General features: G+C 43.8%; 1 protein-coding gene across 1 annotated transcript in view; it reads right to left on the bottom strand.

Moving 5' to 3' along the window:
- Window positions 1-813: 813 nt before the first annotated feature.
- The window catches only part of LOC122800905 (putative serine protease K12H4.7), a gene marked incomplete in the record, with an annotated part of 685243 nt that continues 673088 nt past the window's right edge, over window positions 814-12968 (bottom strand). The window contains 1 exon segment of the mRNA XM_044070248.1: window positions 814-1887. Within this exon segment, the coding sequence (XP_043926183.1) occupies window positions 1778-1887 (110 nt within the window).

Here is a 12968-nt window from a genome sequence, read left to right as displayed (position 1 = left end):
GTTTAAGGAGGACTTAAATGGAATGAAGATTTTCTTCCTCTAGTGCCGAACAATGCTTTAGAAGAAAACTTACCTTTAAATTCTAGCAATACACATCTAAATACCATGTCTATTCAGTACAGTTGTAGTGCTAGGTTAAAGTACAGCCCTGGATCCTCATCCTGCTCCATCCCTTGACCGATGTTCTCACCAAGCACTCCTTTGTAACCCATTGGGGGTGGGCTTTGTCCAGATTGATAGTGGAGCATACCTCTCAACTGTCCAGATTTTGCCTCATTTTTTGGTCAGTTCCTCATGAAAATTGTGGTTTTCCGGCAAATCAATGGTAAATGAAGTCACTAAATAATGACAGACATTTAAATTTCAGATTTTGCATCCTTAAGGAAATGCATGATAATACAAAGCCTATTACAGCACTTTTCTAAGTTTATAATTAAAATCTGCCCTTATTTTTGAACCTTTGGCTTTGCCCAGATCTTCTGTGTTAAGAGGTAGACTATGGTGACCAAGTTATTTCCAGCATTGTGTAGTTTCAGAACACCTCTCTTGGACACTTGGTAAATTCAGACACCTTTCCCAGATTAAAGTGTGCCTGCCAAGTTAACATTTTTGTCTCGATTTAGAAGAGCACACAACAGATCCAGTAAAAGTGTATACAGGGCAGTGTCCAATTTTACTGGCAGTCTGATTTAATAAATATCTGCAAGAGTTAAGAGGTCAGCAGCAAATAAACATTTTCAGGTCATTGTTGGCAGGTGTAAAAACAAACAAAGCATATGCAGCTAAACAACTATGTAATAAAGACTTGTAGAACAAAATTCAAAGTTTTATTTAGAGGCTTTTGATGTATACAACATGCACAAACAGCTTACTGTAAAAACAGCAAAAATTGTTGGAGATATAGGACTGATTTTGTATAAATGCTCATATACCATCGTCCACCTACTGTAATGTTCTGATGCAGTAAAGGTAAAATAGGTCGCTCTACTTCCTTTAACAACCCAAGTATACCAGCTTTAGCAAATGATTTTAAAGCAAAGGTGGCCACAATTTTCAAAGGTGCAATCCAGTGCAAAACATTTTGGCCCTCACCCTCAAATAGCGGCATGACTGTTGAAGCAGAAAATGACTAAACTCCACTTATACTCCTGTGCAGCACAATGGTAGAAAAAATTAATCTTACAATTTAAATGCTGAAAAAGGCAAAGTGATTACACTGGCATGGAATACATATACAGTATTAACCAAACATTTTCATTATGTACCATTTTAACAATGACCAACAAAAATGATAAAATACCATGATACTAACCAGGACTAGAACAGTCAGAACTGATCACATTCCACTCGAGTAAGCACCTTTCTTGGATTTACAAACTGACATTAAGGGTATGCAACTGTCTGAAATGACATGTGTACGCTATATTACCCACCATTTCATCTTAGAGAAAAAAACAGAACGGACGATGAAAAACTTATTCAGACTGTGAATGGCAAGTGTTATTCCAATGACATAAGTGAGCTTCACATTGCATCTTTAATACAACACTGAAAAATCTTTGCCACTTACCCTTCATAACCTGTAATCTATTATGTCTTCATCCAGCTGCCTACCAAGCTGTTAAGCATGACTGTATACATCACAGCACAAAAATTATCACAGCTCTTCTTCCAGGTTGTGCAGTACAAGCTGTCAGGGCATGTGCACTGAACACAAGTCATCATGTATATTTATTTTAATCATGTTTAATTCCTACATTTCTCAGTTTTATGGAGTTCATATTTCCAGCCATTTCTGTAGTAGCTGACCGATATACTCCCTTGCAGAAACCAGCTGGGGGAGATCCTCTGGTCGAGCAGGATACATGTTGGCACAGTGTGCTACACCTGAGGCAGAGAAAAAAAATCAGTTAATTTAAAAATTCAGCATTTTTATCATCTACCTATAGGGGTTTTACAACAGAAAGCATCATACACTAAGAAAACTCGTGGCAAATGAGAATCTATATCAAAACCAGGCCAATAACAGTACAACAAAATTAAAGTATGTTCATCCCTGGTGAGATCAGACTGTCTCATTCAAAGTTTCTATCCCACTCAACCCCCCGCCCAGCCATAATAAAGCTAAAAAACTATCAAAAGCAGACTACAACCTCCTAAGGGAGGGTATCAGCAGCTTCACACCACTGTCCCCCACAGAGGATGCAGACAACTATGCTGAACAGTACACCGATGCAGTATACAAGCACCTGTACAACTGCATGGACTCGGCCATTCCCAAAAGAACTAAAACCTGCTGCTCAAGGAAAAACAAATGTATTTGGTGGATATCCTCTATCAACAGGCTTTACAAACAAATGAATAAACTGTTGCCCAAGGGTAAAAAAAGGAACAAATTCCAAATTGGAAAAACTCCCTCATTACCCTCAACAAGCAAATTAGATCACTAGTGAAAACCTCCAAAGCCAATTATGAATCGAAACTAGCCTCTGAAACAAAGGGAAACCACAAAGCCTTCAGTTACATCAGAAACCTCCATGGCAAGGCCCAGGTTTGTTCCAAATTAGTACTCCGTTATCACTTGCACACTGATCCTGTTAACTTAGCCAACCTGCTAGCAGATAGGTCAAGTGCAAACTTCATCCCCTGTCCCCCCTAAAAGCCCATTTGACATTCCAGATACTTGTTCCACACCTATCCCCATATATTAAGTGTTAAAAGGCCCTATCCAAGGCAAAAACACAGCTTTCATGGGACCAGATAGTATCTCAGGCTGTATTCTGCACCATCTCCAGCAAGAACTGGCTTCGCCATTGAGTACCCTTATTCAACCGCAGCCTAAGTACAGGCTTCATTCCAGCAGAGTGTTGAACTTCCCACTACTGACCCTGGAAACTATCATCCCATTAGCATGACAAGTCTGATCTATAAAGCCACGGAGTGTATTATGGTTCTCAAACAAGGACATAGGCAATCTCCAAGCACTTGACCCCACCCAGTTCGGATATGTCAAGGGCAGATCTTGCCTGTTGAACCTGGTTGACATTTTTGAGACCGTCACCAAGGCCCTAGATGAGGGAAAGTCAGTACATACAGCTTACCTTGACTTGGCCAAGGCCTTTGACACAATCCCCCCACTTGGGCATCAAACAGAAGCCAACACAACTTGACGTAAATCCCTATCTCATCAGGTGGATGGCCAACTGGCTCAGCGACAGGACCCTCAAAGTCAAAATAGGTGCCTCCACCTCCAGTAGCTGACTGGTCACTAGGAGTTCCCCAGGGATCTGTCCTAAGACCCCTACTGTTTGTCATCTACTTCTCAGAGGTCCAGGCAAAGACAAAGGGCATATGGCTGACTAAGTTTGGGGATGACTAAGTTTGGGGATGACAGTTGGGTGCTGTCATTGACTCCCCAAATTATGTTAACATACTGCAAGAGGGTCTCTCAGCAACTGACTGGTGCCAGTCATGGCCTCAAGCAAAATGCAACAAAATGCATCATACCATTTGGGAAAAACACGGCCCCTACTGAGTACCACATCAATGGCAACCCTCTAAGCACACAACCTGTGGTGAGAGACCTGGATACTCAGGTTAATAATCTCACATTTGACCATCATATAGCGGCAATGGTAAAAAAAAAACTTTTATCTTGGTTCATCTCGTAAGTAAAGGGATTCCATCCAGAAAAAAAGGAGGTTATTACCTCTCTACTCCTCCCTCATTAAACCAATAATTGAGTATAACATCATTTGGTATGTACCTCTCCACACATCTGCACCAACTGGAAAGGCCACAGAAATACCTCTCACACAGAATCCATAGCCTCCAAAACATGTCCTGTGTGGAGAGGCTCAAATCACTCTCACTACTCAGTATCATACAGATTGCTCAGAGGTGATCTTTGTCTCATCTACAAGGCAATCTCTGACCCTGCTCTACTAGAGATGCTCCATATCCATAAGTCTAATTCCTCGTGCATTACACACTCGAAAGGCCTGAATCTAATATGGGACAAAAACAAAACCTGCTTGGGGGAACAGGTTGGTCTCCCAGAGGCTTCCCAGTCTCTAGAAGGCTTCTCATACATGTCAGAGTACCTCACTGACCCTCTTCAAACACAACCTTGATGAGTGGATAGGAAAACACATTTGTCCCAGGGGTTCCACCTATGTCCCTCATTGATAGGGGCAAACACATTTGTCCCAGGGGTTCCACCTATGTCCCTCATTGATAGGGGCAAACACATTTGTCCCAGGGGTTCCACCTATGTCCCTCATTGACAGGGGCAACAGGGGTAACAGGGGCTGACTGAGGTTTCTTTTTGGGAATAAACTCTTGACTAGGCTTGTAAGGGCCCCAGGGCCATTAGACTAGCAACCTCCTATGGTCCTATAAAAGCAATATCAGTACATAATGGTGATGCTTCCGAATTAAATAGTTACCACCAGAATTTACTTTACAAGACATCCTCTATGGAACTGTCTATTTTGTTTTTGCCAAGTCTCAACTAAACTTGATAAAAGCCCCAAGTAGCTCCTCTCACTTATCAACTTAGACAAACACACTCACCTCTGGGTGGGTTCTGTCTACCCCCCCTATCCTTTTGTCCCTCTGATGCACAATACCTTACAAGACACTTTCCCAAAAGGAATGAATAACATCTTATTTCAACGTCAATAACACTGGAAAAGATGCAACTCTAATAAGCAAAATGCTAGAATCTAGTCCAATTAAGTCATTAAAAAGGACCGGCATAAAAACAGGTAATAGCTCAAAATGCTACCTAATCTTAACCAATATACAACACAGATGGCTTCATACTACCAAACTGACAATTCATCAGTTAAATGCTCTTGACATTTCAGAAAAATCTACCACAAATAGTTGCAGGACATTCATTCCCAAGCACTACACTACCTGAACTAAATATGCTACTTCACAATGTACATTGGTCCTTCCATGTAACTGACAACCTGCAACTGCACTAGACCTTTTTCTTGCAATGTGTATCCCAATATAGGATTTATTGTACCCACTAATCAAAAAGGTTGTTAGTACAGATCTGCCCTTGGCTAGCAGCAGACATTAAGAGCAAAATGACAAGAGACGTCTCTTGGAAGGACTGAAACAAGACCCAGTAAATACCCAACTTCACCAATCATTTCTAACCCTAAGAAAAGGCTCGTTAATGTAGCTAGTTACACATGAGAAAGTATAAAACTTCTCTATATCCAAGCTAGTCTAAGAAAAAAAAACTAACTGGTACCTTAAAATCTCAGCAAAGAAATATCCCCTCATTGGCGACCATACCTCTGCCAATGAATATTTACACCATCTACTCTTTTCTGTAACCAACATCGCAAACGCACTTCCTCCAAAAGATCTTCATTTTATTGAACGGGTTGACTTCTCTACCACATTATACTCACTAGCCTCCTTAGATGCAAATCTTCATTTTTTAAAAAACAAACAAACGAAATACCTACTTCAGAATCTTGATTCAGGAGCCAAATTCTCCAGACTTCAACCCCAACTTTGTAAAATCCACTGCTGAGAAAACTGCTAAACCACTTACTTGTATCTTTAACCTAAACCTAACCATCTCATCTGTCCCTTTTGCATTCAAACATTCATTATACCAAGTTTCCTCTCCCAAATAACTAAATGATTACAGGCCCATCTCAAACCTCTGTCTTATTACCAAGACATTTGAAAAACTAAACTACTGTACAATAAACTAAACTAAAACATCAACAGCTATGGTTTACTTTGTGATGCACAGCTTGGTTTTTGCAATGCATTCAGCACTTTCACAGCCCTCAATGGCGACAGATACCATACAGTGCAAAATAAATGAAGGGAGCATCACAGTGTGTTTATTCATACATATACTTCTCAATAAGTTAGCTAAACTCAACATCAACACTAATTCACTGGTCAATTACAAAACAAATTATGCTAATAGGTTGTTTTTCCTCTGTGGGTCTTCTGAGCACAAAAGTCCTACAAGGTACAGTGCTTGGACCTCTTCTCTTTACCAATGAGTTTTAGAATCTCTAAAGGACTGAATTTTGTGGGGCAGCTAGAAATGTACCAATTCAAGATCCAAAATGAATATGCATGGCTTTGGTGTTATCTTTTTTTTTTAACCAATATACCAGTCTCCTCGTTGAAGCAGGCAATATTCCATGGGCAATGTCCAGAATTTTGCAGAATATCCAAATTTTTGGTCTGCTCCTCATTTTTTGTGGTTTTCTGACAAAATGAAAATGAAAGTCACTAAGTGACAGACATTTGTGTTTCAGACTTCGACATTCAGAAAATGTAAAATAATGCAGGACCTGTCATTCTATCACCTGTCTGCAATACTCAGACTGGGTCTCTGATTTCTTAACTTTATTACCTTATTTCTGGTTTTGTCCAGAATTCTTGCACTACAACATGCCAATGGTAAAACATGCCATAGCTGCAATATAAGCTGAAGAACTCCATCGCTGTTGTGGTAGGCACTGCCCCCAACAAATTACAGTAAATGAAAATTAGTTTCTTAGTATGTTCCCTACACATATTTAAGCCATTGTTAAATTTTTATTAAATTTGAAACCTGCTGAATTACATTGCTCCAAGGGGGCATGTATGAAAGCAATGTTCAGACATGCATGCCATAGTTGGAGTGTTTCCACAGCACAGTACTGTTCATATTTGCAGGGAATTAAAATTAGACTGCAGTGAACAAAAAACTTTCCATGAGTTGCTCATTTGCATTGGACTGGATATACTGTGACAATAACAAGTTATGTACTCACCATAATGTTCGATGTATGTAGTCCATCTCGCCTCACATTCTTACCCATGGGTTCAGAGCCGAACCTCGGCTCAGACTCTGCCATACTCTAGCTCGGAGTCTTCAATTGGCTCATGACTATGAGGTATCCCATGCTGCACTGCTCCCTTTCCCCAGATCTTGTTTGCTGGGAGCTCAATTACACCCCACACACACAACACAGAGAAGAATCAGCCCAACAAAAGGAGTACTGAAACCAGAACTAACCTATAGGCCCTCAAGGAGGGGGAAGGCGGGAGGGTAAGAAAGAATGCGAGGCGAGATGGACTACATACATCGAACATTATGGTGAGTACATAACTTCTTGATGTTATGTAGTACAATCGCGTCTACATTCTTACCCATGGGGCAGCGTCCCAGCACCTGAACCTTGGGCGGCTCAGTGGAAAATACTCCTGAGCACTGTGGAACCAAAGGAAGATCTGCCTCTGGATATCAAATCCAATTTGTAGTGACTGATAAAGGTGTGAGGAGATGCCCATGTAGCCGCAGCACAAATATTATCCAGAGACATCCTGGCCTGAAATGCCGTAGAGGTAGACATTGATCGTGTAGAATGAGCCTTCACCTTAAAAGGTAATTTCCTTACTGCTTGAGGCATAAATGAAGGAAATACAACTAGAGATCCATCTGTATAAGGTTACTTTAGAAACAGAAGAGACCAGTCTATTGTCTGAAAACGAGACAAATAGCTGATCCGATATCCTAAGATCCTTCGTTCTATGTAAATAGAAACGCAATTGTCTATGAACATCTAGCTGGTGGAATTTAAATTCTTACTAGAAAATTCTGGGAAAAACACAGGCAGCTCAATAGACTGGTTGAGGTTAATAACTTAAGCAACTTTTGGCATAAAGGAAGGATTTGGTCTGAGGGAAACCCTATCCTTGTGAAATACCAAGTAAGGAGGTCTAACTGACAAAGCTTGGAGCTCAGAGACACGCCTAGCTGAAGTGATGGCTACCAAAAAGATAGTCTTCCATGACAAATATGTCAAGTCACAAGTAGCTGCAGGCTCAAAGGGAGACGAAGTGAGACACTAGCACAAAATTGAGGTCCCATGGCATTACAGGATCAAAGACTGGGGGATGAAGCATCATAGGGCCCTATAAAAATGCCTTACAAAGTCTATGCGCCATTGGACTGGGTTCATTAGTGACATGAAAGGTGGAGATAGCCGCTAACTGAACTTTAATGGTTGCGGCAGCTGACCCCTGACTGGAAAGCATGGAGAGAAATTCCAGAAATGATAAAATTGGTGCAGTGTAAGGGTCAATCTGCCTTTCATGAGCCCAGATGGAGAATCTTTTCCATTTGCTGGAATAAATCTTCCTAGTTGAAGGCTTATGGGAAGACAAAATATGAACTACTTCTGGAGAAAAATGATGAAGCCTGACTAGTGATGAAACTGGAGTAGCCAAGCTGTCAACCAGTGGGTCTGAAGAGAGGGATGGAACTGCCCTGACGTACGAGTCAACAGGTCTGGCTGTGGGTCCAGAATCCAGGAGTCGTCCATGAGATAGGGATGGAGAAAGGGGAACCAAATTTGACGAGGCCAGTGTGGAGCAATCAATTAATTCTGCTTCCCAAGAATTGTGTTTTCTGAATAGCCTTTGCTATCAGAGGAACAGGTGGGAAGGCATAAAGTAGACCGGAGGGCCAATCATGAACTAGAGCATCCCAGGGGGTCTCCCCCCCAAGGGGGGATAAGGGTGAAGTAGCTGCTGCACGTGGTACTGAGGAGACTGGCAAATAGATCGCAGCAAGGCTGACCCCATCTGCGGAAAACCTGCTCCGTAACCTGCTTGTTCAAGGACCACTCGTGAGGCATCAGAATAGCTCTGCTCAACCTGTCAGCAATCACATTGGACTTCTCCGAAATGTGCTGCCCACTGCCACACACTAATAGCCTCTCTGCAAAGGGGATACGACTTGGTTCCCTGTTTGTTCAGATACCATACCAACGACATGTTGCCCGAGTGAATTGCAATCATCCCAAGACTAAGAAAGCTCTGGAGTGCTTGCAATGCTAATAGCACTGCTCTCATCTCAAAGACATTGATATGCAAATGTATCTCGTGCTCTTGCCACATGCCTTGGACTGTCCCTACCGATATAATGCCCCCCCCCCCCAATCTGGGAGGCATCTGTGGTCACAGAGACAACTGGAGGAGGTGGAACGAAGGGCTTTCCCACATTGAGATTGCTGGTCTGAAGCCACCAGCGAAGATCCTGCTTGCACTTGTCTGTAATCGTAACAAGATGGGAAAGTGGAAGGCATTGTAGGGACCCACTGAGCAAAGAGCAGCCACTGAAAAAGCCTCATGTGTAGTCTTGCAAGAGGGACTAGCATAATTGTGGCAGCCATTGTCCCTAACAGTTGAGAACCATTTTTGCCTTTACCTTTTTCAGTGGAAGCTACACGTAGACCTGTTGCAAAACCTGAATTCTTTCTTGTGGTAAGAAAGCCCTTATGAGCATGGTGTCTAACTCTGTGCCTAAAGAGGTGACACGCTGCAAGGGCAACAAGGCAGACGCTTCCAAGTTTAGTGTGATACCCAATCGTTGACAGTGCAATGGTGGCATCCCTGGTCTGTAGTAGTAGATGCCTGGTGGTGGCAGACTAGGTATGGAAACACTTTGAATCCCCGACGTCTCAAGTGAGCCATCACCACTGCCATACATTTGTTTGGTGAACACCCTGGGGGCTGTGATACCAAAGGGCAGGGCTCGAAACTAAAAATGACTGGCTTCCAGCCGGAAGCGTAAATGACTTCTGGATGCCCTGTCCATCTTTATATGGTAGTAAGCATCCTGGAGGTCGATGCAGCACATCCATACTTTTCCCCAACAATGGGAGAATAGACTGTAAAATGACCATTCAGAACTTGGACTTTTTTACATGGAGATTCAAGCGGCTGAGATCCAAGATGGGTCTCAGGTCTCCCGTTCTTTTCAGCACCAAAAAGAATCTTGAGTAAGTCCCTAATCCGAGCTGGTCTGAGGGAACATGCTGGATGGCTACTTTTGCTAGCAGCTTTTAAACTTCTGAAGCTGTGGAATCCCTTTGACTGGGTAGAGCATCTGGGATTCTCTTGGTTGGCGGGGGATAAGAGAAGGGAATATGATTTCCTCCGGAAATTATCTAATACCCACTCGTCCTGGCTGATTCTGGGTATAGTGACATGAGACCCCTAACTGGCTCTGGAGAAGTGCAGTCAGTCCTCCCATCAGGAGCTCTGGTAGGAGGAACCATGAAAGAAATCGTGGTCCCCCTGGTTATGAGGGCCGCCTCTGCCTCTAGGGTGGCATCTACCCGAGTTACCACCGCCTCCCCTGCCTCTGGAAAGGGAATCACTTTGTGCGTCTTGAAAAAAACCTCTGCGACTTTGATACACATTTTCCCACCCTTCTGGCCCTTGGGAAAAGGTCTAGAAGGCATGGAAAAATGGACTCCTACGGCAGAGTTTTTCCTTCCTGCTCGCACCTAGTGAGAGTATCCTTCACCTTGGTTCCGAACAAAGAACTGTCAAATGGGGCATTGGTGAACTTAGACTTGAAGGTCTCCGCGAAATTACACAGGTGCATCCAGGAGTGCCTCCTAAGAGAAAGACTCCGGAACTCGATGCCCTACTCGCTCCATCGGCTGCATGCCAGATCAGCCTCATGGAGGAGTTAGTAATGGAATTTAGGGTAGACATCTGGGCATTGACCTTCTGAGCCACCGCGTCAGAAATGTTACCCTGCAGAGACTCATCAAGCTCTTTTAGGAGATCTCTTTGGAGCAGTGTAAAATGTGCCAAATAGTTCAGCGACCGCAAGAGTAAAGGCCGCTGAAGAACACATAAGCTTCCCATACTGGTCCTTGGTCCTAGACTCCTTGTTAGGGGGATGGACGGTAAATGAAGTCTCAGCTAGTTCCTTCTTGGTGGCTGCTGCCACCACCATGGCATCTACTGGAACGCCCTTTGTGAAAAATTCCTGGTCATCGGGGGTGGACAGAAACTTGTTGGGTCTCCTGGGGACTGGTTCCACAGTGTCAGGGGTTTCCCACACCCTTTGACAAACAAGATCCAGGAGTTCATCAAATGGGGAAGAAACCCAAGAGACAGAGGGTTGAGACCCAAAGGCCTTCAGGAACACAGACTCCTCCTCAGAGGGAGATTTGGAGGGCCCTCTCTGCTTCAAGATCTCCAGGATATCTGAGAGCGACATCTTCAGAGGATGACTTGGGGGACACCTCTGACTCAGAGGTCTGTGTCCGAAGTGATACTCATCCTGGGAGTCTCATGTGCTTCCTCTTGCACACTCTTTCTGGGGGGCTCCTCAGACAAACCCTCAGAGACCTCAAAGTTGGGTATCCTGAGGTCTTGGGTCTCTGCTGTCAAACGACAGAGGGTGATAAACTGATACCTGTGCTGGAGGGGGTAGAGTGTCGGCACCATCAGACGCAGCTGAGGACCTGGCCAGCACGCTATGCATGACCTCTAAAGCTGATCCCCCTGGCTCAAAAGAACGACCAACCATGAAAGCCCTCAGAGCTGAAGGGATAAGGTCCAAAGCAGAGGCAGGGCCCAAGCTCACCTGTGCCAAAGCACCGAGCGGGAGAGTTGCAGCTGAAGATCGACCAGAGACCTCTCCCTCAGCTCAGACTAGAAACTGAGCCCTGGACACTGTAGACGGAGCAGACAGGGTTGGAGCTGAGATTGGAACTGAGATGCCAAGATGGGCTACTGGAGCAGATGTAAAGGCATCAGACAGAACAGACAACTCTGGCTCCAAAGGCAGAGAAAGGCTCGGAAAAGGAACATAAGAGGACGGATGGGTGACTGGCTCCGGGGAACGATTGGGCTGGAGCCGAAAACAATTTGGCCAACACCAGTGACTGGAGCAGTCTCTGTACCACTCTATCCATATCATTGTCTGAGAGAGTCCTGGAGGACCTAGAGGAGGAGACTTACGAGAAGGAGAAACTGGTCTAGAAACTGGAGACTGGCTCCAAACAAGTATCTCCGTCATCGGCTCCGAGAAACTGGAAGTCTATGCTGACTTGGTTAATTCACCCACTTCCTTTGGCCCCGAAGCCAATGGAGCTGAGGAAGCTAAAGTAGACTTGGCAACTTTCTCTGGCGGCTCCGATAAAACTGACTGAGCTGGAGAGCGGTTTTTTGATTTAGAGGTCTTGTCTGCTTTAGAGGGAGAGGACTTAGAACTGGAAGTCCTCTCCAAGTCTTCTTCGAAGGAGGGTTTCAGTAATCCATTCAGAATAAGTTTGTTCTTCCTCTCGAAGAAAGCGTGGGCTAAAGGTGTGACAGAACACAAAGGATTCTTGGGAGGTGGATAGCCCCCAAGGAATACACGCACAGAGTGCCCATCAGTAATAGACATTTTATATCCACATCACATTTTTTAAAGCCCAAAGGCTTGTGTTCTTTTGTAACCTTAGACATATTGGTATGACAGTGCACACAATATCAGAAGACAAACCGGACACCAACAGAAAAACCCGGGAACTATGCCTCTAAACGGTCATAGAACAATAAACACCACAGGGAAGAAAGGACTTCTAACTTAAACGGCCCTGACAAACAAAACAAGGGAGGACTAGGTCCTCTAAGTTAAACGGCCCTAGCCCGAAGGGACGGGGCAACACTAGAACAAGCACGCACAGGGAAACTGGGACACAACTAGAAGGGAGGACTAGTTCCTCTAACGGAAAAAGGCCTAGCCCGTAAGAAGGGAAAGAACGCAAATAGGATACCAAGACAAAAAGCCAAACAAGCTACACAAAGAGATTTATCAAAAAACAGAGACTAGTTATGAAAATAGCTTTGGGAACAAAAAACTACTAAAAAGTAGAAGAAAAGTTATACCTGGCCACAGCCAAGAACGAGAACATGTCTAAGCGTAAAGAGCAGCAAACGAGATCTGGGGAAATGGATCAGTGCAGCATGGGATACCTCTTAGCCATGAGCCAACTGAAGACTTCGAGCTAGAGTATGGCTGAGTCGGAGCCGAAGTTCAGCACCGAACCCACAGGTAAGAATGTGAAGTGAGATGGACTACATTACATCTAAAGTTTCCACTCATGCTTGTATAAAAAAGCATCTCGATCTTT

The sequence above is a fragment of the Protopterus annectens genome, chromosome 4.part1, assembly GCF_019279795.1.
Source record: "Protopterus annectens isolate FY-2018-M chromosome 4.part1, PAN1.0, whole genome shotgun sequence".
NCBI lineage: Eukaryota > Metazoa > Chordata > Ceratodontiformes > Protopteridae > Protopterus > Protopterus annectens.
The sequence above is the reverse complement of the archived record's forward strand: the minus strand, read 5'-3'. Positions and strand labels throughout refer to the sequence as shown.